At 41.2% G+C, this 27,086-nt stretch overlaps 1 protein-coding gene across 1 annotated transcript in view; it reads right to left on the reverse strand.

Annotated features, from left to right (window-relative positions):
* Window positions 1–947: 947 nt before the first annotated feature.
* The window catches only part of ADGRF1 (adhesion G protein-coupled receptor F1), a 30,137-nt gene continuing 3,998 nt past the window's right edge, over window positions 948–27,086 (reverse strand). Inside the window, exons 3-14 of the mRNA XM_068994235.1 lie at window positions 25,382–25,531; window positions 23,868–24,041; window positions 19,663–19,763; window positions 18,753–18,811; window positions 15,220–15,371; window positions 13,685–13,848; window positions 11,385–11,573; window positions 8,074–9,438; window positions 6,181–6,222; window positions 5,159–5,218; window positions 1,697–1,763; window positions 948–1,036 (exon numbers count right to left, since the gene is read on the reverse strand). Of these exons, the coding sequence (XP_068850336.1) occupies window positions 948–1,036; window positions 1,697–1,763; window positions 5,159–5,218; window positions 6,181–6,222; window positions 8,074–9,438; window positions 11,385–11,573; window positions 13,685–13,848; window positions 15,220–15,371; window positions 18,753–18,811; window positions 19,663–19,763; window positions 23,868–24,041; window positions 25,382–25,531 (2,612 nt within the window). The remainder of the gene's footprint in view (window positions 1,037–1,696; window positions 1,764–5,158; window positions 5,219–6,180; window positions 6,223–8,073; window positions 9,439–11,384; window positions 11,574–13,684; window positions 13,849–15,219; window positions 15,372–18,752; window positions 18,812–19,662; window positions 19,764–23,867; window positions 24,042–25,381; window positions 25,532–27,086) is intronic.

The following is a 27,086-nucleotide window of genomic DNA, read 5'->3' on the forward strand; positions in this document are numbered from 1 at the left end:
AAGGTTTTCCTGAAAACCAACAATCAAACTCTCCCTCAGTTTGCCTCTGACATAGAGAGAATTCTGGGAGGAAGAAATAAAGAACTTAACCTCACAAGGCTTGATTAGGATTGCAGGTAATTTTCAAGGCTGTTGCGGGGCTGTAGAAGTCGACAAGGAAACAAAGCCCTAAAGTGCCCAATACCTTTTTAGGGTCGTCACAATGTTTGGGAAGTCACTTGACCTGTCCAAGCCTAAGTCTCCTCATCCCTTCATTCTGTCTGCCCAGACTCTTCAAGTCACTGGAATGGGACCAGATGAAAGTTCTTTGACAAATACTGCATTTTATATATATATATATATATATATATATATATATATATATATATATAATCACATTGTTATAGTTTCTAAGTCATGGCTACAAAGCTGTCTGAAATGGATACATTCTATTTTGCTTCTGATTAAACTTCAAACTTCAGTGACTGAATCTGAAAAATAAGAACAAGCAAAAATTTGACTGGAAATTGGGGAAGAAAATGCCTTTTCTCTAGGAAATTTCACCAGTGATTTTCTTATAAGAAAGTAAACATGGTCCATCAATGTATTTAAAGTGATTTCATGACATTTCCTTATTCCAATTCAGATAATTGGAAATGTCACATGCATAATGCTAATTTATGAAAAAGAACACCACAGTTTGTGGCAGTGAGAAGCTAGTACAACTGACAAAATTTCTGACACAAAATTAATCCTCTATATTTATGAAGCAATTCCTTTAAATCAAACTGTACAGAAGTAAATTTCTCCATTTAATTGAAGATAAAAGATGGTGGTCATGAAGCTGCTGAAAACTCTTTATTTTATTTCCAGATCTTTAAATCAGAAAATTCCATTGAATATTATTTCTTCACTGACATTGAGCTCTGAATGTCGATTTACTAAAAAAAACAAAATTATCCTTGATTTTAGGATTCCCCGCTTTGTTCAGCTGATGAAAACTGAGTTAGCATGATGTCATGTGAGGATTCTCCAGTATAAGAAAATACATAGAGGCCTAAAAGAGGAAAAAGAGGGTAAGAATTATTGCTGTTATGTTGGAACAAACTAAGATCAAAATTAGAGTAAGCTTATGCAATTCTTTACAATTCTGGACAGACTCATGAAGAACTTAGGGTACACAGCATTTTATTAATGCCATCGAAGCTTACATCTCTCATATTTCTCTCATTTGAGAAGAGAAACCCCACATTTTCAGATCCTGGGGAATGAGATAAAGGTTTGAGACCACTGAATGTTACTGCTGGAAGGAACCTTAGTGGTCTCTTAGTTTTTCATTTTACTGATGAGGAATCAATGTCCAAAAAGGTAAAGAGATTTATTAAAAGCCCTCAGGCCGATTTTGGTGCAACTTTTGTCATGTATAGCCACGCATTCCTTTATTTTAACCCTAAGACCTTTAATTACACAAATAACATATTATCCCCCACCACTGCCCACAAAAGCCCTCACACTAGTTGGTGGCAATAATAACAGGACCCAATGCTTTTGGATGAGCACGTTGAGCATTTGGGGTGGGAAATGCTTTTTCAAGTTAAGACACTTGAACTTTATCTGAAATTCAAAGAATTTTGATCAGAATCTAAAGTGAATTACCCATGATAGATGCATATTCTTTCTTCCTACCCTTTGGAAACTTTGGTCTGTTTTTACTCACCTTTCTGTTGGAATGGGTTGAAAGTCTTTTCGAATCTGAGTTTGACAGATGAATCTGATAACTTCTGCTACACCAAAGAAAACCAAGTTACTTAAGCATTCAAAGTATTCTTTCACATGCTTCCTTTTTCATTCACATTCCCTCAGATTACAAATGCTAATCTTTTCTTCAGCCAAATGTTCTTTGAAGATGAAAATCTCATTTTTGTCACCTAATTTGAAAGTGAAACTGCTGCTGCTGCTAAGTCGCCTCAGCCATGTCTGACTCTGTGCGACCCCATAGACGGCAGCCTACCAGGCTCCTCCGTCCATGGGATTTTCCAGGCAAGAGATACTGGAGTAGGTTGCCGTTGCTTTCTCCAGAAAGTGAAACTGGAGGAATACAAATGGAGAAGATGTGAAGCCCTCATTGACCACAGCTGCCTTCTGAAAAATGAACATTTTATATTAGAAACAGGGAGAAAAAAACACTGTTGGGAATCTTTACTTTGGGGTTTATTTTACTTTTGAATGTTTTTCTTTCTTTGATTATCCAGTGAGGAAAATTCTGACTCCTTGTGTGTAGGGTCAGAGGTGTCCTGTCTTACTTTACTAAAGGTTTGTCTTTAATGCAGTCACACAGGCTGTTAAATCCTTCCTTTTTAAAAAAAAATTTACTTTAACTGGAGGATAATTGGAGGATATATTATAAAATACTGTGTTGGTTTTTGCCATACATCAACCTGAAATCAGCCATGGGTATACATAACACACGCATGTCTCCTCCCTCTTGAGCCTCCCTCCCACCCCTCTAGCTTGTCACAGAGCACTGGACTTGGGCTCCCTGTATCATACAGCAAATTTCCTCTGGCCTTCTATTTTACATACGGCAATGTGTAAGTTTCAAGGCTACTGTCTCAATTCACCCCACCCTCTCCTTCCCCGACTGTTTTTCACAGGTCTGTTGTCTACATCTGTGTCTCCATCGCTGCCCTGCAAATAGGTTCATCAGTACCATCTTTCTAGATTCCATATATATGTGTTAATATTTGGTATTTGTTTTTCTCTTTCTGACTTACTTCACTCTGTATCATAGGCTCTAGGTTCATCCACCTCATTAGAACTGACTCAAACATATTCCTTTTCTGGCTGAATAATATTCCATTGTGACATTGTGATGATGACTGCAGCCATGAAATTAAAAGATGCTAACTCGTTGGAAGAAAAGTTATGACCAACCTAGATAGCATATTAAAAAGCAGAGACATTACTTTGCCAACAAAGGTCCATCTATCTAGTCAAGGCTATGGTTTTTCCAGTAGTCATGTATGGATGTGAGAGCTGGATTATAAAGAAACCTGAGCACCGAAGAATTGATGCTTTTGAACTATGGTGTTGGAGAAGACTCTTGAGAGTCCCTAGAACTGCAAGGAGATCCAACCAGTCCATCCCAAAGGAAATCAGTCCTGAATATTCATTGGAAGGACTGATGTTGAAGCTGACACTCCAATACTTAGGCCATCTGATGCGAAGAACTGACTCGTTCGAAAAGACCCTGATGCTGGGAAAGATTGAGGGCAGGAGGAGAAGGGGATGACAGAGGATGAGATGGTTGGATGGCATCACCGACTCAATGGATACGAGTTTGAGTAAATTCCGGAAGTTGGTGATGGACACAGAGGGCTGGCATGCTGCAGTCCATAGGGTCACAAAGAGTCTGACACAACTGAGTGACTGAACTGACTGAATAATCCATTGTACATATGTACCACAGGTGCTTTATCCCATTCATCTGTTGATTGACATCTAGATTGCTTCCATGTCCTAGGTATTGTAAATAGTGCTGCAATGAACATTAGGGTACATTTGTCTTTTTCAATTATGGTTTTCTCAGCTCATTAGTGGGACTGTTCAATCATATGGTACTTTAGAAAAGTGAAAGTGTTAGTCACTCAGTCGTATCTGACTCTTTGTGACCCCATGGAGTATAGCATGCCAGGTTCCTCTGTCCATGGCATTCTCCAGGCAAGAATACTGGAGTGGGTTGCCATTCCCTTCTCCAGGGGATCTTTCTGACCCAAGGATGAAACTTGGGTGTCCAATATTGGCAGGCAAATTTTTTAGTTTGAGCCACCATGGAAGCCACAGTAGTTTTATCCTTGGTTTTCAAAGGAATCTCCATACTGTTCTCCACAGTGACTGTATTCATTTACATTCCCACTGACAATGCAAGAGAATTCCCTTTTATCTACACCTTCTCCAGCATTTGTTGTTTGTAGATTTTTTGATGATGGCCATTCTGTCTGGTGTGAGATAGTACCTCATTGTAGTTTTGATTTGTATTTCTCTAATAATGAACCTTCTTTTCTTAATAGCAGAGAATTATTCATTAATTTCACATTTTCTAGCTCAAGGCATTTTAGTTCTTCAAGACATACAATTAAAATCACGGAGCATTAGAACTTCTGCTTTGAGTAACTAGTCCAACACTGAATTTTTACAGTTTGAGAACATGAGACCAAAAGTTACTAAGTGACTTTCCTATGATCACACAATCAGTTGGTTACAGAGTCAGAAATACAGGGCAGGTCTCTCAATTCCTGAGTCATGGGTCCTAATTCACAGTACTCTCCAATGAAATGCAGACCTAGGAAAGTTACTTTAATGCCAGAAGCTAATTGCCTCACTGTTTCTCTATTTCAAAAGTTTGTTTTATCCCATATTAAACAAAAAAACAAACCTCTAAATATCTATGTATTTTTTTTAGGCACTTAGGTCAGTTGATTTTTATCAAACACAAATTTCTGCTTTAGAATCCTTTCTGAAAGACCCTCCATGTCTTACTGAAAGATAAAAGTGTGAGGAAATGTCAAAAATACAAAATAGGGAGGCAAGTACTTTGGTTTCTAACTGTACGGTTCCTTACATGGATTGCACTTTTGTGGCAAAGAATGAAAACGGAAATCCTGTCTCCATACAAACTTGGCAGTTTGTGGACTAAAGACCTAAAATTGCAAGGGACAAAGTTTGTTATAACAGCATAAGAGAGAAAATTCAAAGAGAGAATTTTTTATATTAGAAGTTAATGAAGACTTTCCACTCTGCTTTTCTGGAGAAGGAAAAGGGGTCTACAGGAGATCCAGAAAGTTAGGCAGAGAAAAGGACCCTAGATGTTGGAGAACAAGTCCGACTACAGCAAGTGATACGCTCCGAATGAATTTGCTCACACGAACACTCCAGACCTCCATGTCTGAGCATCTTTGAAGCTTTCCACACATTTGCATTCATTCATTCACTCACTCATTCACTCACTCACTGAAAAGCTTTCTGGTGAATATTGACTGTGTGCTGGACATCGTGCCAGACACCAGGAATATAATGCAACAGAAACTAAATGGGCTTACACAAAACTGGGCCTGTTGTGGGACTGTGTAAAAAGTACAGAACTTCACGAATTGCCTCCATGATAGCAGGAGATAATTACCTTTGAAGCCTGGTCCCAACAGCTTAAAGGAGACAACTTGTTGAGTAGCAGCTGTCGCAGCTATAGGGCAAAAAAGATATATTGAGGAGCTACCCATATGCAGTCATACATAGACATATCAAATACAAAACTAGTAAAATTGTTATTTAGTAATAGTATTTCCCAGCAGTGTTTAATAGACTACAAGCATAGAGATCTGATGAAAGGGTTTTTCTTTTATGTCTTTTCTTACAAAAAAATCAAGAATGACAGTACCAAAAGCTATAATAATTCAGATTCTAGACATTAGTAATTGGCAGTAATTGCTAACTTGAAGTTTATCTTTGAAGTGAAGAGTCTCCTCGCTGACTAAATGGTGAAAACCACAGAATTATTTATTTTTATTTAATTATTTCCTTACAATCCTTCCGGTCCAGAAGAAAGCAAATTACTTCCTTGTAAACAGGGGTTTGGGGGCATGTACAACAACAATTATAATAATTATAAAATATCCTTATCTTCTTATTAAAACAAAGGCTACGTTTATTAACTTACTATCTTTACTTCTCTCGGCAGAATTGCTAAAAGCTTGGAAAAATAATGAAAGTAGTATAAGTTTTTTTTCTATTATCTTTTTCTTGGATTAGTCATCCTTCATTAAGAATTTTATTTCATGTTAGAAGCTACAAAATATTTACTATATAAAATTCTAGAAACATAGAAATAAATAGGCTTTTCCAGCTTAAGGAAAGTCTTTTTTGCTGGCTAAGTATGCCAAGTCAAAATTTGAAAGTAAAATCAAGTTTTCCCCTTTTTTCTACAGTGGTCACATTATATGCGGTTGATTCACTATAGCTCCATTATCAGCAAAGAGTGTTCAGTTTCTTTGTATCCTGACTGAACCTGCCTTTTGTAAAATTATAGAACTTTTTAATGAAAGTACCCATGGTCTAACCTCTTATATATGAACAAGGACCTTAGAACTGAAAGGGAGGGATTAGATTCCTGGGTTAAAGGAGGAAGAGAGAAATGAACACACATACCTTACTATCCAAGAGAATTCCAAAACATAAGATGAAAAGACCCTTTAAATGAAGAAATAAAGCACATGTATTATCTCTTCCATTTCCAGAAAAGAAAGTTTTTATATTATTACTATTCTATTATATTCTCCAACATTGAAATTATTTCCTTGTCTGTCCCACTACTGGGTGTGGGTTCCCTGAAGACAAGGATACTATGAAACCTCCACAGTGCCTGGAGTAACACAAAGTACCCAACAACTTTGTTGTTGTTGCTAATTAAATTACTGAGTAAATAAAGTTTGAAACACACGTGGAGCTTCATGTTCCCCTTTGTATCATCCTAAACCCCAAATAAAGAACTTCATTTGCTTCTGTGTCTTACACTTTCTTTAGACATTAAACGAATGCCAACTCAGCATCTTATGATGTCAGCTGGCTCTGAAGTCCAAGGCTAAGTGGAGGAAATTGACTATATCAGCACGCTTTCCATCAGGTCCAGCCCCTGGGGAATCCTCGGCAGCATCTTACATGGACCCTGAACTCCTCCTCCTGGTTGGAGCATCCTCAGTTGGTGCCTGTTCAGACAGCATATCATCAAGGACCCTGGACGAGAGCTCCCTAAACCTGTCACCATGAGGTGTGTGCTCTCCATGACAATCCTTGTGCCACCACCTAAACGTACCCTGGTTTGCTGAAATAGGTGAAGAACCAACTGCTTTCTGGAAACATTTACTGACCACTTACTCTGTGCCAGGCACAGTGCTAAGTGCTGAATGATCTCACTGAACCCTCGTATTTACTCTAAGATACAGGTAATAATTGGGTTTCCCAGGTGGCAGAGTGGTAAACAATCCACCTGCCCATTCAGGAGACGTAGGAGACCTGGGTTCCATCCCTGGGTGGGGAAGACCCCCTGGAGTAGGAAATGGCAACCCACTCCAGTATTCTCGCCTGGCGAATCCCATGGACAGAGGAGCCTGGCAGGCTACAGTCCACAGGGTCTCAAGAGCTGGACACAACAGAGCACCAGCGCCAGAGCACACAGATGATAATATTATCCCTGTTTACCAGATAAAAGAATTGAGGGTAGAAAAATTAAATAACTTGTTAGCAGTCACAGAGTTGGATAACATGACGTATTTGAGCCTATTTAACTCCAGAGCACAAACATTTAACCACCACTACCCTGAGACATTGTCCAGCGTAAGAGACCCAGCCAATATTCTTTGAACCAGGATTGAGGGCTCTCTTCCAGATTCTCCAAATCTAAGGAATACTTTGCCCACCTACTTGCGGAACACTCCTTGATCATGGCGTGTAAAACCCGTGCTTGGCAGCAGAGGTCCGCAAACCTTTTCTCTAAAGAGTCAGAGAGTAAATATTTCTGGTTTTGCAGGTCATCCAGATTCTTACAACTGCTCAGTTCTGTCCATGTAAGGGAAACAGCCACAGACCCTATGCAAATGAACTGGCATGGCTGTGGTCCAATAAAACTTTATTTACAAAAACAGTGCTGCCTGCAGTTGGCCAGGCACTGCTCTGTGGCACACCAGGGATTTCCTTTGCACTATTCAGACTCAAAAAGTATTCTTGATTTATTTCCTTTTCCCTGTGTGCCTTCACAGAGATCAGCACAAGACAAAGAGGACTGGGTCAACAGCAAGGGAGATGAGTGTTAGCTGCGTGAATTCGAACATTTAAAACCCTGGAATGGATTACTGAAGAAGCCTAGTATTTACTATCAGGGAAAAAATGGATCTTTTTCTTCTGTTCACTGTTGTAGGCGGTTTTGTTTGTAATAGTCCTGCTGGAGGCAGGGAGATGAGATCATCTCCAGAATGGTCTTCCCATCCTCGATTCTCTACACTCCGGTTACCTGATTATACGATAGGTTATTCTCATTGTTCTTACCTGGAATGCATTGAGAAATGCGAAAATAACGTGCCAAGACAGATTCCAGCCGTCCACCATTGTTGCTATGCCGAAACCCCAGGTGAGCCCCAGAAGAGGGGTCAGGACGAGGAGGCTCCTCCCTATGCGCATGACAGTGGCCTTGTTGTCCTGGGCCAGCCTTTCTCCAACAGCTGGCCTCCCGAGCTTTGTGAGAACTAATAGCACCACAACCAAATTTACAGCCACAATAGTCAGGGCAGGAACCACAAAGGCCAAGAGAGGCTTGCTCCCGTCGGACCAGTTAAGCCAACATGCATCCTTCCTTTTGTAGCCATCGCTGGGCTGCGTGACCACAATGGTGACGATGGATATAATGAGAGGGCACCCGTAGCCCAGGCAGAACCCGGCAGCCACCATCAAAAGTGTGGCCATGTGATGGAACACGAAGATCACCCGATATGCCAGCAGGAACCCGAGCAGAAGCATCCAGAAGAACAAGGAGAGGTAGAAAAAGTGTGCAAAGAACACGGCAGCTGTGCAGACGCCAGAGTTTGTGTCCACCGTGGCAGCAACAATAAACCAGACGTCAGCAATCAGGAGGCACAGAGCTATGTTCACTAGGCAGATGTGACGGCTGTGTGAGGTTTGGTTTTTGTTGACCTGCTTCCAAAACAGACCTTCGATGGCCAGGCATAAGATGAGACTTCCGATGGAGACCCCCAGCCCCACAAAGGTGATCCATTTCACAATGGGGACGATGGCAGGGGAGACCGTGGGGGACATCAGCACGGAGAAGGAGGTCAGGTGAGTACAGAGGCATGTCACCGAGTTTGCAGTTTCATTCTCTAAGTGGCAGCCGGTATCTGTCCACTGCAAATGACTGAAATCCCAAAACACACAATGAGGTTGACTCAGATTCAATTTCATCTTAGAAAAAGTCAGGGAAACTTCATCGATGGAAGAGTTTGAGATAATAATGGATATCAAGGGCCCATTAACCTGAGCATTTATATTTTTAGCCGTGGGTAGAATGTTCCCCAGGGTCAAAGAGGTCATGCTGATGATAGTATGTAGAAGGTGCCTCTTGAATTGTTCTGGCCCAATAGACACATGGCCTGTGATGGGACTGGGGGTATTTTTGGGGGGAAATTCAGTCTCATAATTGTAACCTTGATTGCTGAGATTTGCAGATACTGGAATCCCTTTCCAGTTAATGAAGTCTCGAGAAAAAGTTAGAGGCAGAGCTGTCGAAGGTACTAGAGCGCTGATGTTTTCCAGTGATGCTAGTAACTGGGAACTGGCATCCTTTTCTTTCTTCAGTAACACTGTCCAGTTGGTTAGCGAAGCTGAATTAAGGATGTGATCAGCTATATTGATGACATTCTAAAATACAAGGATGAAAGTCAATTTGGATTTTGAGTAAACTGGTCAGAGGACTGTGAATGGATAGTCATTAATCTTAAGGTCAAGAAAATTGCCCAGAGAATTGGCTCAGTCGAGGATCACACATTAAAACTTAGCAGTGAAATATAGCGTGATGCTCCACACAGGGAAAGCTTTGGGCTAAAGAAAAAAGACCCACAGAATCACGTCAGTTCCAGGGTGAACACCTGCCAGGAATTCATAAGCCAAACAGGGTTTAGGCATGAAGAAGGAGAATGCCGCAATGGGGGCTGCAAAATGTGCATTTTCTTCCTTCTGAGATAGCAAACAGGACTGCACACCTTCTCAGGCTGAGGGTCCAAGAGTGAGATGTTCTTTGTAACTACTTTCCCATATTATGTTTATTTTGCTAACATCAGAAGTTCTAAATTCATGTCACGAATGTTCAAGCTTTAATTCATGTATATTTATGAAATTAACAGAGGAACCTAAAAAACAGAAATTCTTAAACCCTGGACATGCAATAAGGAAACATTGAACTGAGTTGTGGGTTTTAAGGGTCATTCTTAGTTTAAGACATTCCTTTTCCAAACATCCCTGAAAGGCAATGTTTCCCCCCCTAGGACCCTCACTCACTCTTAATGGCTCTGGTCCCCAGGCATCTGCTGTGGGCATCTGCCACTCTAGCTGAGTCTTACCCTGAGCCCTCTGTGACTCCTGGCTCAAATCCCATAGTGGGTTTTTTTTTTTTACTGCTTTCAGCAATCTCTGCCTTCTTTTGGCTGTGTTTGCAGCTCTATTTCCCCTTCATTTCATTTTTAGCTTTTTTTGTGTGTCATTTTGTTTTATTTGGTCTCATTAACAATACATAGTCAGACTTTTTGAAAAAACAAAACAAAACAAATTTGAGCATCTTTGTTTCAGGGAGTTTCACTTATTCACATCTAATGTCACTTCTGACATATAACGTTCACCTTATATAGTTAAGGACCATTGTGTGATTATGTAATAGTATACATAATATAAAACCCAATTTTGTAAAATATTATATGTTTTAACATATAAAATGCATACACCCAAAATTTTTGGAAAGATATTTATTTAACAAATAGTTATTATCTGCTATGTGTCCCTTGTCAAGCTTCTAGGTACTGAGGTAACACCTAAAATGTAGCAGTGGCCATTCTAGAGTGACAAACTTACATATCACTTACTTTTCTTTTTGTTTATTTTCATATCTTATAGTGAGCATGTCTTATTTGGGAATTTTTAGGATGCTTAGGGCCGGTGCATGGGGATGATCCAGAGAGATGATATGGGGTGGGAGGTGGGAGGGGGATTCAGGATTGGGAGCTTGTATACACCCGTGGTGGATTCATGTCAATGTATGGCAAAACCAATACAGCACTGTAAAGTAAAATGAAGTAAAAATTAAAAAAAAATAAAAAAGACCTCTACACCTGAAACTAAAAAAAAAAAAAAGTTGATTTTAAAATATCCAAACTAAATCATGAATTCCCCACTCAAAAAATGGAGTTTTTAAAATATGCTAAATATAAAATATATAAATATATATATATACTAAATATAATATACTAGAGTCAGAGCTTATAGCCACGGGAAGGAAAAACTGCAGACTCAGTATTAAGTATCAAAAAGTTGGCACCTGTGTCATTCAGTGTCACGCAGGGCAGAGACTTACACATTTCCCTTAGCCAGGTGTCACCCAGGCGGCCTGCCTGGAGGCAGCTCCCTCTTAGTTTGTACACACATAATTGAATCCAGGGGTTTCTTATACATTGCAGAGGAAGCAGCGAAGCTCACACAAAGACTGTTACATGGCTCTTTGGTCCTTTTCAACAACATCTCATCAACTGGGGCTTCTGCCATTCCTCCTACCAGATCGAGCATTTAAAGTGAGCTGTTCGAGCTCATGCAGACTTTACCTCCATTGTCGAATTGGACACCATGAAGCTTTTCTTCAGAGATGAGATATTGCCCAGAATTGACACCACGGAAGCCAGATTCCCAGCTGTGGTTGATGGGCTTTGCTGAATGACCATCGAAAGCTTCTGCACCAGTGACGACACAGCTGCCTCAGTGTCAGTATTGCTGCTGGCGAGCTCAGTTAAGTTCTAGGAACAGAAACGATTACATTCTAAGAAACAACGTAATGCTTGTGCTTCATCAGACTTAAATCAGTTTCATGGCCACATATAACTAACATACGGTGCTTGATAACCTAGGATAATCATATAACAATGACAATAACATCACAGTGGCTGTCATTCAGTGCTATTTTCCATACACTGTTCTAAATGCTTTACTGGGGATTCACTGGTTTGATTTAATCCTTCAGTTCAGTTCAGTTTGGTCACTCAGTCATGTCTGATTCTTTGCGACCCCATGAACTGCAACACGCCAGGCCTCCCTATCCATCATCAACTCCCAGAGTTTACCCAAACTCATGTCCATCGAGTCGGTGATGCCATCCAGCCATCTCATCCTCTGTTGTCCCCTTCTCCTCCTGCCCCCAATCCCTCCGAGCATCAGAGTCTTTTCCAATGAGTCAACTCTTTGCATGAGGTGGCCAAAGTATTGGAGTTTCAGCTTTCAACACTACCCTTTAAAGGAGTTTCCATGATTATTTTCACTTTGATTAAGGAAATTAAAATTTGAAGTTTCATTAAAAAGTATTTTTATATAAATTATTACCCTAATTATACAGAACCTGAAGTTCAGTGAGATTCAGTGACTTTCCAAACAGTACCCCACTAGGAAGCAGAAAGGCATGGTCTGCTTGGCACTAAATATTATATCCGTTTACTATGCTGAGAAATCCCTGTAGAGCAGGGGTCCCCAACCTCCAGAATCTAATGCCTGATTATCTGAGGTGGAACTGATGTAACAATAATAGAAATAAAGTGCACAATAAATGTAATGTGCTTAAATCATCCAGAAACCATTGCTCTACCTCCCAGTCCATGAAAAAATTGCCTTCCAAATCGGTCCCTAGTGCCAAAAAGGTTAGGGACCACTGCTATAAAGGATTTAAATGGCTGTACGTGGAGATCTGACTATACTTGGTCACTGGATTTGGGGTTTTACTTTTTCCTTGAGGCTCCCACCTGCTTCCACAACACTGAGCTAATTTGGAAGGCAGCTAGAAGGGATATTCTCCTTACTCAAAGCCTGTCAACCCTGGAACCCAGATCCCTCTGTTTTCCTTTTTACTCTTCTCAGTTGACAGAGCTGTACTCTGCCTCAGGCACCTGGGATCTGCTTGTCCTTCTATCCTGGGGTGGCCTAGTCCCAGCTATGGTTTATGTCCAGAGCCGAAGCAAAGAAGACAAGAATAAGGATAAGCCCCAGAACTCACTTGCTCCGTTCTCCCTCCCAAGTTTACAGATGAAAACTGAGGTCCAGAAAGGGAGGGTAAAGCTTCCACAGTCCCTTGATGAATACCATGGTGGGTTCTCTGCTTCTGAAGTGGGGTCTCTAGCTGGGACTGAAGCCCTGTTCACTGTGAAGGTGTATTTGCAGGACCATTTCTGTGAACTGGTCTTGAAGTCCCTTTTCCACACCTGAGTTTTAACTCCTCACCATTTGCTTCCATTTTTCTATTTATCAAGTCTTAAGTACTTGAATCTTCCTAAGAGAGCATCATATAAAGGTCATAGCCCTAATCCAGTGACCACATTTCTAGTTCAACACTGTTGCTACCTGAGGGACCATTAGCCCCCTAGTCTCTCCTTTTCCAGTCTAGAGAAGGAAACTGGTAAGGGGCATGGCCCTGGAGAGCCATTGCATTTCTCTCGTTCTCTATGGTTCGCCTCTGGCCGACCCAATCCCTACCCCCATTTCTAACACATGTACATCTTCACTTGTCCTAAGGTTGTGGCTTCTGACTTAACACCTTCACTTAGGTCTTTAATTCCCAGGCTTTCTGGATTTAGTCGCTGTTCTGCCATCTACAGTGGCTCTCCACCGCACTGATTCACACCTCTGCAGCACCCTCCCCTGAAAACCATCCAATCTGACAGTTCTGACATTCTCAGCTGCGGCTTAGGCTCACTACTCATGCTTACACTCCCTGGGTTTCCCAGGGTCTGACATCACCGACATCTGACCAATGAGACAACCTGATACATATTACCTACCCCCAGGAGGGTTCACTGGAGACACCCACTGTGAAACTCAAACCCAGGGCAAGTCTGCAAAGTGGAAATGCCTTTTTTTGTTTTACCTCCTTCAGTTCTTCCAGCTCAGAGAGCACACACATCTCCTCGAGGATATGCCACCCAGAGGCTTGGCACCTGACCATGATGCTTCCGATATAGCCAAGGCTACAGGGAAGAGTGTACTCGTCATTCTCAGACCCAAATCCAAAGGCAATGCTGTTACACTGGGCTGGAAAACAATAGAAACAGAGAAATAGAGAAAAGAACACAAACATAGTAAAAGAATGTCTTGACACTCTCTCTAAACGATGCTTTAGAAGTCACATTTTCAGAGCCAAACCTAGGCGAAAGTCAGGAGTAGAAGAAGTTCATTTTTGATGTCCAGCTTTACCCCCATCAGTCCCTTTTCCTCTTTCCTGATGTTCTGCCCTCCCCAAGGCTGGCCCCCTTTCCCTCCAGGTATGTAATCTAGGCTAACAATCTGACTTTTAGTGAACTATCAGATAGTAAGTATTCACTGAAAACAAGCCAAGGTGTGATCCCTCCCAGAAAACATTTACCCTCTTTAAGGGAACGCTAGAATACCAGATAAGCTTTAAGAGACTATGGGACAAAGCAGGCACGATAAGGTTAAAAGATAGGCAGTTGCCATTTGGGGATGACATGTTCTACTCTGTTCCCCTAAAAGCTTCTCACATTGTGACCAACCACTTAGTTCCCCTTGCACCAGGCCCTTCATAATATGTTCTTACCATGATCGTGACTGGGAGGAGGAAGAACCACAAGGGCTGTGATTTCTGTTTCTTTTCCCCACTGCTCTGTCGTAAGTGTCTAAGCTCTTTGTACACTTAGTAAATATTTGTGGAATAGATGTTGAAAGTGGCAAAAATCTTGGTAAGAGAGATTGAAATTGAATGTCAAGGATTTTTCAAGCATTTGAAGAAATGAAGTGGAGTGTGTGTGCCTGTGTATTTTCTATGTGTGTTTGTGAAAGACCTGAAAAAAAAAAATGCATTCTTTCCTGGGTCCCTTGGATTATAATTTAGGAATGTCATCAGCCCCAGGGCTCTTTCAATATGGTCACCAGTAAACTATTGCTGAGTCATTTCCAACAGAGCCTGCAGTGAATCAGTCTTGCATGACATTTGCATTAAGAATAAGAGGTCAGATCACCCATGAGCAAGAGTCTGAAATAGTCTGAAATAGTCAGATGAAATTGAGTTTCATCCTGGCTGGAGTTGATGGGGGAGGGAACAGCTGCTTGATAAAGTCAGTCTTAGAACAATTCTGTTTTGGGAACACCTCCAATACGCAATCTACTAATTAGGCTCCCCCAACCTACTTCCCTGGAGCTTCCCAGGTGGCTCACTGATAAAGAATCCACCTGGTGATGCAGGAGACAAAGGAGATGCAGGTTCAATCCTTGGTCTGGGAAGATCTCCTGGAGGAGGAAATGGCAGCCCATTCCATTATTCTTGCCTGGAAAATCCCATGGACAGAGGGACCTGGCGGGCTACAGTCCATAGGGTCACAGAGTCCCACATGACTGAGCGTCTGAGCCCATATACAGGTAACCTAATTGTACAGAATCCAGAATTACCTTCTCCGAACACTCTGCAAGAATCTTCTTCAAGTGCATACAGCTGGCGCAGATATGTCTTAGCTTTCTCAGCCATCTGCTCAACGCCCGACAGGAGCTCAGATGTGCTGCTGGAACCAACAACTTCATACCCAACAATGATGCTTCCATTTCTACAGTGATGATGTGGAAAGAAAAATCAGATTTATTTGTTCAGTCACTCAGAGCTTACTCTGTGGGGGTGACATTAGGTCTGTAGGAATAGATCAAACAGATTTGATTTTTGCCTACGTGGAGCTTACATGCTGTTAGAGAAGGCAAGGAAAATAAAAACAAATAACCATAGTCCTGGAGTGGATTGCCATTTCCTTCTCCAGCGGATCTTTCCAACCCAGGGATCAAACCCGGGTCTCCCACATTGTAGACAGACGCTTTACTGTCTAAGCCACCCGGTGGTAATTATATATAAATATATAAATTCTAAATTTTGTTAAGCGTTGTGATAGGCAAGTTCAGGGATAGAGTTACAGATATAGAAAACAAACATGGTTACCAGGGTTTAACATGGGGGCAGGGATAAACTGGAAGCCTGGAATTGACATATACACACCACTATATATAAAATCTTTCCCAGATTTTAGGAAAAGATTGAAGGCTGGAGGAGAAGGGGACAACAGAGGATGAGATGGTTCGATGTCATCAGCGACTTGATGGACATGAGTTTGAGCAAGCTTGGGGAGTTGGTGATGGACAGGGAGGCCTGGCCTGCTATAGCCCATGGGGTTGCAAAAAGTTAGACAGGACTGGGTGACTGAACTGAACTGATATATAAAATAGGTAACTAATAAGCACCTACTGTATAGCACAGGGAAGTCTACTCCATACACTGTAATCACCTATATGGGAAAATAATCTAAAAAAGGGTGGGTAAATGTATCTGTATAACGAATTCACTCGGTTATATACTTGAAACGAAGACAACGTTGTAAATCAACTATATCCTATAAAAATTTCAAAATAAAGTTTCGTCATATAGGTCTTTGTAAAAGCATATTGGAACTTCCCTGGTGGTCCAGTGGTTAAGAGCACCCCCCCGCAAGGCAGGGGATGCAGTTTCCATCCCTGATCAGAGAACTAAGATCCCACGTGCTGTGGAGCAACTGAGCCCACGCACCACAGCTTGAGAATCCGTGTGCTGCAGTGAAAGATCCGTGTCCCATGCGTTGTAACTAAGACATGACACAGCCAGGAAAAGTCCCTAGAATAAGCACGGAGAGCTCTAAGATGTGGGTCCGTACAATTAGGAGAACAGCATCTCTGGAACTGAGATGGGGAAGATGGCGGGAGAAGAATGTGAAAGGTTATGATGGGAGGAGATGGAGGGCCCCCATTTTGGACATGTTACATTTGACATATCTACTAGAAAATCAACTGGAGATATTAATGCTGCTGCTAAGTCGCTTCAGTCGTGCCCGACTCTGTGCGACCCCATAGATGGAAGCCCACCAGGCTCCCTTGTCCCTGGGATTCTCCAGGCAAGAACTCAGGAGTGGGTTGCCATTTCCTTCTCCAGTGCATGAAAGTGAAAAGTGAAAGTGAAGTCGCTCAGTCGTATCCAACTCTTAACGACCCACCAGGCTCCTCCGTCCATGGGATTTTCCAGGCAACAGTACTGGAGTGGGATGCCATTGCCTTCTCCTGGAGATATTAATAGGTATTGGATATTTGAATTTGGGATTTAGGAGAGAGGCTGAAGTCATATAACACGTTTAGAACCCACCTGCATACAGAGGGTATTTAAAGTTATGAAAGCCAGTGAGATAATATATATTAATTTAATCCTGTGATTCAATGAGGGTTAGGCTTTAGGGTTATTCTCATTTTGTAGATAAGGGAACAAAGTCCTAAAGAGAAGTTGGGTCAGGTCATTAATTATTAATTGATGGGGGACTTCCCTGATGGTCCAATGGCTAAGACTCCAGCCTCCCAATGTAGGGGGCCTGATGTTTGATCCCTGGTTGGGAAACTAGGTCCCACATACTGCAACAAAGAGTTTGCATGCCACAGCTAAAAAGATCCTGTGGGCCACAGCTAGACCTGGTGTAGCCAAATAAATGAATATTTCTAAAAGTTATTAATTGATGGATAAGAACCTCTAGCTCTCTGAAGCTCAATTTTTTTTTCTTTTCTTTTTTTTTAGATTTAAACAAAGATTATTCCAAAGGTGAAATTCTTAATCACTTCATTGAACTAACATTGAGCTACACTGAACTCACAATAAATAAACCCAAATAAGTTTATTTTAGGTTGTGATGGTCACAATGTCATTTCATTGATATGGATCTTCTATAGAGTTTAAAAAGTATTTTTCTGCCTATTATTTCATTTTATGTAATTGAGCTTCAGTCAGATGCCATAGCTATTAATAGGTCTGTTTGACAGATAAATAGAGACAGTGAGAGATTAAGATTTACTTTAGATCATATATGTAAAGAGCAAGACCAAAATAGTTGCATTTTATAGACACGTCCACTTTTACTGTGATTTTGTCTATGAATTATTGAGGACAGTTTGTAAGATAGATGGATAATTTGGTGGAACATAAATTAGAAATATAAATAGAAAACCAGGACCAAGGAAAAGAAAAATGTGAATATTGAATACAAAACTGTTGACTGATTTTCAATTTTGTCTATGAATTCAATAATGACATAGTCAGAAGCAGAAGTTACATGAACTATATAGACCTTGATATAAGAAAAAAGAAGCAGAGTTTTTCCTAGCACTAAATTTTAAAGACTATTATACCTGTGATCCTTTTTGTAAGTATATGAGAAGACTTAAAGGATAATGTTCAAAACAGTACATTTGTAACAAATGTTATTGAAAATTTCCTATAACTCTTCTTTAACTGTGAAAAAAAAATAAGAAGCTAAATTCTCTGACCTCTAAGTCACTTCCTCTAACAGACTATAAATAGCTGGTAATCAATACACACATGGGTAACTAACCAAGTAGCTTTTGAATTAAAGTATAAACAAAAGGATAATTTACTAAATACCTCTCTATTTGCTGTAGACAAGGACTACTGGGCTTTGAAGTATGGTACATACATGATATCTACACAAAAAATGTAATATTTTACCCAAGGAGCCCCTTCTGGCTCCCAGCTGTATAACATCACACCCTCTCTGCTGAGGAGCAAACCCATTCCTTCACAACCCACAATCCTCATCCCCACTCCTCGCCACTTCCTATTCATGCCTTCCTGCTTCTTTCCAAGCTCTGCCCTGCCATCTGGGTTTCTGATTCTAGTTTCTGATCCATAGTTTTGAGAATGACATTTAATATTTATGCTTGCAAAAACATTTAAGTGAGAATATAGGCCTTCTTCTTCAGACTTTTGCAAGCATCACAGACTTTTATCCAGCCTTAGTAAGAATCCTATGTCAAAGACCAGTTCTGACCTATTTTCTGTTGTGGTCACTTGGAAGCAGCATGAGACATCCTACTTGGCTCTGGGGAGGCCCTTGTAAGACCACTGTGAGACTTACCGAAACTGGGTGACTCGAACGGATTCAAAACCTTGGATTCCTTTGTATGCTTCCTTTAGCTTTACAAAGAGAGCAAAGGGCAATGTGTTGATCTTTGTCCCCACACAAGAAAGGCATTTGAGCAAAAAAAAAAAAAAGATGCAGACAATAAATAAACCAACTGAAGCACTGAGCAAAGGAAAGACACGTGGCAGGAGGTAATTATGTGTTACAGAAATACTATTAAAATGACAGCAGAGAATGGACACCCACACGCCTGTGCACACACATACGGTTTAATCTTGAGATGGCTAATAAAGAACATAGAAGCAATTGCTTAGATTAGAGGATGAATTTGGTGCCAGATAGTATAATAAATTCACCCCAAACCTATTGTTTCCTTCCCTTAAATAAGCCATTTATTTTGACAGATGCCTAAACTGAATCTACTTGTGAGGTATTTGTGCATGGCTTCAGTTAGGACCACACCTGAACCAGCAGCCTAGACAGAAGTGGTTTTATGTGACTTCAGTATGAAGTCCAGAATTTTGGAGAGTAACTCTCCTTAGCCTCTAACATGAGAGGCTTCTTTAAGGGAAAAAAAATCCCAAATGTTAATGATTGCACTCAGATCATGAAAACTTTCTTTTGACAAATAAAAATCAGAAAATAATCAATAAGGCTTGGTTTAATATTACCCTAATGAATGAGCAAAACCAAGCACTAAAGAAATGAGAAGAGGTCAGCTGTTTAATACTCCTTGGAAGAATATGTTTAAAATATATTCCTTGTGGTCAGAGTGATTAACTGCTGTGTAAGAACTAATTGAAAAATGAATAAAGAATATGTGTTAAATAAACTTGTTGAATTAGAAACATCTGAACTTATGTTTAACCAACAAATTCTTATGTGATAAGAGGAAAATGCTTACCTGCATTTCAATTCCAGTGGTATATTTGGCGTACATAACAGAAGATGAATCCAAAAGGTCTTCTGTAAATTTTTCATTAATTTTGAAAGTACCCCAAACCTCTATGGAAAATAAATTTACAGAGATAAAAATTACTCACTTGATATAGCATAAAATTACAAAAGTCTAATTCAGCCCATCTATTTGACAGTGGTACTTCAATTCTTTTATTTTTATTTTTTGGTCAATTTCTTTTTATGATGAATGTTCCCCTAAAGTAAGTAATACAGGAAGAAAAATAATTCTCTTTTGTGGTTTTGGAACATAATGGGAAATTGCAGTAATCAAGACTACCTTTTGTTGTTGTTCAGTGGCTAAGTCATGGCTGACTCTTTGATATTCCAAGGACTGCAGCACTTCAGACTTCCTTGGCCTTCACTATCTCCTGGAACTTGCTCAGATTCGTGTTCAGTGAGTCAGTGATGCTATCTATCCATCTCATTCTTTGCCGCTCCTTCTCCTTTTGCCTTCAATCTTTCTCAGCATCAGGGACTTTTCCAATGAGACAGCTCTTTGCATCAGGCGGCCAGAGTATTACAGCTTCAGCTTCAGCATCAGTCCTTCCAATGAAAGTTCAAGGCTGATTCCTTAGGATTGATTAGTTTGAACTCCTTGCAGTCCAAAGGACTCTCAAGAGTTTCCTCCAGCAACACAACTTGAAAGCTTCAATTCTTTGGCACTCAGCCTTCTTCATGGTCCAATTCACACATCTGTACATGACAACTAGAAAAAATCCTAGCTCTGACTCTATGGGCCTTTGTCAGCAAAGAGATGTCTCTAGTTTTTAACACACTGTCTAGGTTTGTCATAGCTTTCCTTCCAAGGAGCAAGCATCTTTTAATATCATGGCTGTAGTCACCATCCACAGTGATTTTGGAGCCCAAGAAAATAAAGTCTCTCATTGTTTCCACTTTTTCCCTTTCTATTTGCCATAAAGTGATGGGATCAGATGCCATGATCTTAGTTTTTTGAATGCTGAGTTTCAAGCTAGCTTTTCCACTCTCCTCTTTCACCTTTATCAAAAGACTCTTTAGTTCCTCTTCACTTTCTGCCATAGGAGGGGCATCATCTACATATCTGAGGTTGTTGATATTTCTCCTGGCAATCTTGATTCCAACTGGTGATTCATCCAGCCTTGCATTTCATGTGATAAACTCTGAATAAAAGTTAAATAAGCATGGTGACAATATACAGCCTTGACATACTCCTTTCCCAATTTTGAACCAGCTCACTGTTCCATGTCCTGTTCTGTTGATTCTTGACCTGCATACAGGTCTCTCAGGAGACAGGTAAGGTGGTCTAGTATTTCCATCCCTTTAAGAGTTTTCCACCATGTACTGTCATCCACACAGTCAAAGGGTTTAGTGTAGTCAATGAAGTAGATGCTTTTCTGAAATTCCCTTGCTTTTTCTATGATCTAACAGATGTTGGCAATTTGATCTCTGGTTCCTGTGCCTTTTTAAAATCCAGCTTGTACAGCTGGAAGTTCTCTATTCACATACTGATGAAACTTAGATTGAAGGATTTTGAGCATTACTTTGCTAGCAAGTGAACTGAGCGCAATTGTATAGTAGAGTAGTTTGAGCATTCTTTGGCATTGCCTTTCTTTGGGATTGGAATGAAAACTGACCTTTTCCAGTCCTCCAATCACTGCTAAAATTTCCAAATTTGCTGGCATATAGAGTGTAGCACTTTAACAGCATCATCTTTTAAGATTTGAAATAGCTCAGCTGGAATTCTATCATCTCCACTAGCTTTGTTCATAGTGATGGTACTTACATCCCACTTGACTTCACACTCCAGGGTGTCTGGCTCTAGGTGAGTGACCACACCATTGTGGTTATCTGGGTCATTAAGACCTTTTTGGTATAGTTCTTCTCTGTATTCTTGCCACTTCTGCTTCTGTTAGGTCCATAGTGTTTCTGTCCTTTATTGTATCCATCTTTGCATGAAATGTTCCCTTGGTATCTCTGATTTTCTTGAAGAGATCCCAAGTCTCTCCCATTCTGTTGTTTCCCTCTGTTTCTTTGCATTGTTCACTTAAGAAGGCTTTCTCATCTTTCCTTGCCCTTCCTTGGAACTCTGCTTCAGATGGGTATATTTTTCCCTTCATCCTTTACTGGAGTGATATGGCTCATGACTTTATTGAGTTACATAAGCCCCTTTGCAATGGTAAAGCTGATGAAGGGGATGACCTTATAAGCAGGTAAGCAAGTAAGCACTCATGTGTGGTTACAAACAACAGTCACTAGCAATGAACTATATCTCAGTTTAGGCACTGAGCTTAAACATTGTCCCTATTTAAAAAAAAAAACACTTAAAAAAAATCATTATTTGCTAATTCCAACTTAACCCTTGCTTACCTATCACTGGTGCCTTTCTGCTCTGGGACAGGCTATTCCCTACCTCTGGATGGACAAATCCTGTGTCTTTCATTCAGGACTTGGTTAAATGTACCTCTTTTGCAAGGCCTTCCCTAGGTCCCATATGAAAAGAGTCTTTCCCTCCTTTAAATTCCTACAGTACTTTATCCATACCTCCTTTCTAGCCTTTTCACCTACACATCTATCTGTGAACACACTCATGTATATATGCTCCTACTCTATTTGGGAAAGACCCTTGTGAATGTAATCCCTTTCTGATTCATACTTGTATTCCTCCAAAGATGGATCAGAAATGGACCACTTTTTAAAGAGTAAGATTCCATCAAAATCTATCAAAAAGATGACATTGTCTTTTTACCTGTGTTAACAATCTGGCCTCCCCAAGCAGGTTGCTAATTCATCAACAGCAAGAGAAATGCCAGAATTTGCTCCAGATCTGGGTATAAAGACAGTGCTTAATAATTACATGTAATTTGGGGAGGGAAGGATTGGTCATTTGGGATTAGCAGATGCAAAGTATTATATATAGGATAGATAATCAATAAGTCCTACTGTATAGCACAGGGAACTATATCCAATATCCTTTGATAAATCATAATGGAAAAGAATATCGAAAGAATACATGTATATATACATACATATACATATGTATATGGACTTCGCAGGTGGTGCTAGTGGTGAAGAACACTCCTGCCAGTGCAGGAGAGATAGGAAACATGGGTTCACTCTTTGGGTTGGGAAGATCCCCTAGAGGAGGGCATAGCAACCCACTCCAGTATTCTTGCCTGGAGAATCCCATGGACTGAGGAACCTGGCGGGCTACAGTCCATTGGGCTGCAAAGAGTCAAACACAACTGAAGCAACTTGGCATGCACAGATGCATAAGTGTGTGTGTGTATGTGTGTGTGTGTGTGTATCTGAATCTCTTTGCTGTATAGCAGAAATTAAACACAACATTGTAAATCAACTGTATTTCAATACAATTTTAAAAATTAAAAAGTAAATAAATAAGCATTCCCTTAACCTCAATTGCTGTGGTCCTGAGAAAGGGACCAAGGGATACTGAGAGAAGATGGGCTATTTAGGTCCTCCTTTACTCTTTGCTCCACTTTACCAAACTCTGGAGCTTCAGGATAACTGGACTAGTCACTGGGGACATTTCCTAAGTCATTTGGTCTGTTGAGGGCCCACATCATCCGGCTCACCTTACCATACACTGAACATCAACCTAAGCTGGCAATAGCTCCCTCAGCATCCACTGGTCTCCTAAGCCAGACTTTCAACTTCCGTTTAGTTTTGGCAAGTCATTCAGTACATGTATTTGTTGGCAATTTAGAGCATTTCTTTCACTATAATTACTAGATAACCCTCCCTGTTTCACCCCTCTGAATTTTTATTTTCTGGAAATTGATGTTGGCCCAAGAAGTGGAAAGAAAACATTATTTACTCAGGCTGTTGCCTGGTTTGGAATTCCAAGGAATCTCCCTAAATTTCAGAAGAATCATAGAATTGTTGAGGTGAACTAGAAGTACCTCCAGGATAAACTGGCACCCAAACACCAACTTGCATATCAGAATTTTCTGCACTTCCAAATTTCTCAGTGTGTCCAGCCAAGCCTAGCATGGTATGTCATCTCTGCCTTTCCATCTCCCTGTAAACACTAGCTCTCCTCTGGAAGGCAAAAGAAACATCAGGGCGCAGAGCTAAGAGTCCTTTTTCTCTCTGTCATGTGTGGAGGTGGGAGGCACCCTGGCTCCCCTCTGGGTATCCGTAGGTGCTTACTTGTCCTCTCACAGAAATATACGCTCTGGGTGAGGTTGCTGGAATGACAGTCACAGCTCTGGAGTGATCCTGCCTTGAGAAGGGAGCAAATCTGGGGATCGAGGCACTGGGGAGGAAACCAGGAGTAGCTGTCTTCACAGGCACAGCGCAGGACCCCGTTCTGGTAGCCACAGTCTGCAGGAAAAACAGAGCTTGGTCTTACCAGGCCTTTTTCATAAACTGGCTCTAGCTGAGTTCTCATCCTTGGCTTTGACACAGAATCTGAATCAAAAGCTAGAGGTATCTCTCTCCAAAAGCTAGAAGAATGAAACCAAAATGGAAACAAGCATATTTAAAGTTAAGGAAACATCCTGCTCAATAGATACTAAGGTTGGATCAGAAATCCAGCAAACAACAATCAAATATCTTGGAAAGTGAAAGTGTTAGCCTCTCAGTCGTATCTGACTCTTCTCGGCCCCATGGACTGTAGCCTGCAGGTTCCTCTGTCCATGGAATTCTCCAGGCAAGAGTGCTAGAGTGAGTAGCTGTTCCCTTCCCCAGGGGATCTTCTCAACCCAGGGATCAAACCCAGGTCTCCCACATTTCAGACAGATTCTTTACCATTTGAGCCACTAGCATCCTAAAGAAGGATGTATGTTCCATTGATACCCTTTGAATGCAGAAAGAAGCAGAAGAAGGTTTGTCAACCTGAGAGTTATTTGAAGGATTCTAGAAGGTATTTGTCCACTGTCTTATTGGAGGCTCTCATCAGCCTAGCATCAGTCCCCCAAAGTCCCTGTTAGCCTTATGGCAAAGACAGAGAGACCTTTCTGTTGAAAGTCATAAGGAAAAATTCTATTAACCAATCCTGTATGTTTCTATTTGACCTAAATTCCCAGCAACAATCTTTCTTTTTTAACAGACCGAAAAAAAAAAAAAAAACAACCTGGGGCAAAGTTACCAGACACTGTTGTGAAATTACACACAACTGTGCCCAGTAAGTGGCTCTCTTACTTGATCGTGCATCAGAATCTTCTGGGAGGGGCCTCATTCCAAAGTTTATGAGGCAATGTCTGGGATTTGCATTTTTTTGCATTCCCTGTTGCTGCTGCTGCTACCGCCAGTCTGGATACCACACCCTGAGAACTCTTGTTTTAGATAAATTTCTTAATTTCTCCTAACCCCCCTGTGGTGGTTGTTAGTGAGGCTTCCCAGGTGGCTCAGTGGTAAAGAATCCTCCTGCCAAGCAGGAGATGTGAGTTCCATCCCTGGGCTGGGAAGATCCCCTGGAGAAGGAAATGGCAACCCACTCCAGTATTCTTGCCTGGAGAATTCCATGGACAGAGGAGCCTGGCAGGCTACATCCACGGGGTCACAACGAGTTGGACACAACTTAGCAACTAAACAACAGCAACAACATTCTTTTCAGCCATAGTTATTGTGGGGGTGACGGATTCCACCGGATAGCCTAAGCTCTACCCGACTCAGGCATCATATTCCCCATTTCTACTCCCAGTCAACAGAGATGGACTCACACGTGGTGGCCTTTGCTCTGATTATATTCACTGGCTCAGGTAAGAAAAATAAGGGAGGCGCCCACGACTTCAGAAATTCCTTCAGCTCTCTTTTCTTCTTGGAATTTCCATAGTGCACCTGAAGCAGCAGCTCGTATTCCTGGATTGAGCCTAGAAAGAAGAGAGACAGTCAGAGGCATCCTTTCTTGGGCTGGGAGGGAGATACTGCCGAGCAAGTGAGGCAGAAGAGAGGTCAGGTTCAGCGTGGGGCTCATGGACGCTGCTTGGTATTCACTTCCGCTCATCCAGTCATGGACTGAAAATAAACCTCCAGAGTAAAGCATGCAGACCGCCCACACAGGCCCAAGACACATCTCTTCTCTGACTTCTGCCAGACTAGGTGCTCCGTGCTCTCCAATCCAGCTCAGCTCTGACGTCCTGATTCTCCCTGCTTCTCAGGTCACATCCAGAGTCAAGCTTCAGGGTCAAGACTGAAGAGAAAAGAGGTGAGGAAGTCTTAATCACTCTCCCCTCTTGCTCCCTCAGTTCTGGTCTTCTGAAAGCATCTCTGATACTAAACCCCCAGTTCGGACCTCTCTGGTGGTCCAGTGATTAAGACTTTGCTTTCCAGTGCAGGAGGTGTGGTTTCAATCCCTGGTCAGGGAGCTGAGAACCCACATGACTTCAGGCCAGAAAACCAAAAAAAAAAAAAAAGAAGAAGCAATAATATGTATACCTATGGCTGATTCATGTTGATGTTTCACAGAAACCAACACAATTCTGTAAAGTAGTTATCCTTCAATTAATAAAAATAAATTTGAAATTAAATAAAAAAGTAATATTGCAAATTCAATAAAGACTTTAAAAATGATCCTGCCAAAAAAAATCTTTAAAAAATAAATAAATAAATAAAACCCCCAGTCCCCACTTTCCTCTCCAAAGAGCCTTCCCCTCTCATGCACAAATGTTCCACTAGTTAGCTGAGTTTGATACTGAGATGAAATGCAAAAGTAAAAACCAAAGCAAACCTTACTTGAACCTTAACACACTCTCACCTCCACCTTATCGTTTCTGAGCAGCACTTCTCGTTTCCTTAAGGAGAGGCCATTAGGTGCTTTGGGCTGGGAGAGAAGAGGAACCCCACCCAGAATTTACTTAGACACATTCACATGAAATTTGGTATCAAATTCCATGGGGGTCTTAATATCCTCCCAAGGTCCTCTGTGGACCCCAGACTGAGAATGTCAAGGACTTCAGAGACAAAGAGGCAAAAGGTGAATATCTTTTCCCCCCGAGTCTTCTTTCATTGCCATTGACGAAGAAACCTCTAAGAATCCCGTAGATTTCTCAGGACACCACCGTGCTTTCTACGGGCACAGATGAGATGGGGAGGGCACCTATGAAAACTGTCTTATTTCTTAGGGGTCCTGGGGAGTTGGAAGATTTATAGGGAAGAAAAGCGGCTGAATCAATCCCTAGGTGAGGAGGGCATGACAACCCACTCCAGTATTCTTGCCTGGAGAATCCCATGGACAGAAGAGCCTGGTGGGCTATGGTCCATAGGATGGCAAAGAGTGGGACATGACTGAAGTGACTGAACACACACACAGGACAATCCCTAGGCTTCTTGGAAGGAAATCCAGAAGTTGCAGCCTGTCCTGGGACATGAACAGGAGACTCCTGTCTGTCATGGTTGCCACCTACTCACCTCTCCCCTGCCTCCTTC

The sequence above is a fragment of the Capricornis sumatraensis genome, chromosome 22 (assembly GCF_032405125.1).
Source record: "Capricornis sumatraensis isolate serow.1 chromosome 22, serow.2, whole genome shotgun sequence".
In the NCBI taxonomy this organism is placed as follows: Eukaryota; Metazoa; Chordata; class Mammalia; order Artiodactyla; family Bovidae; genus Capricornis; species Capricornis sumatraensis.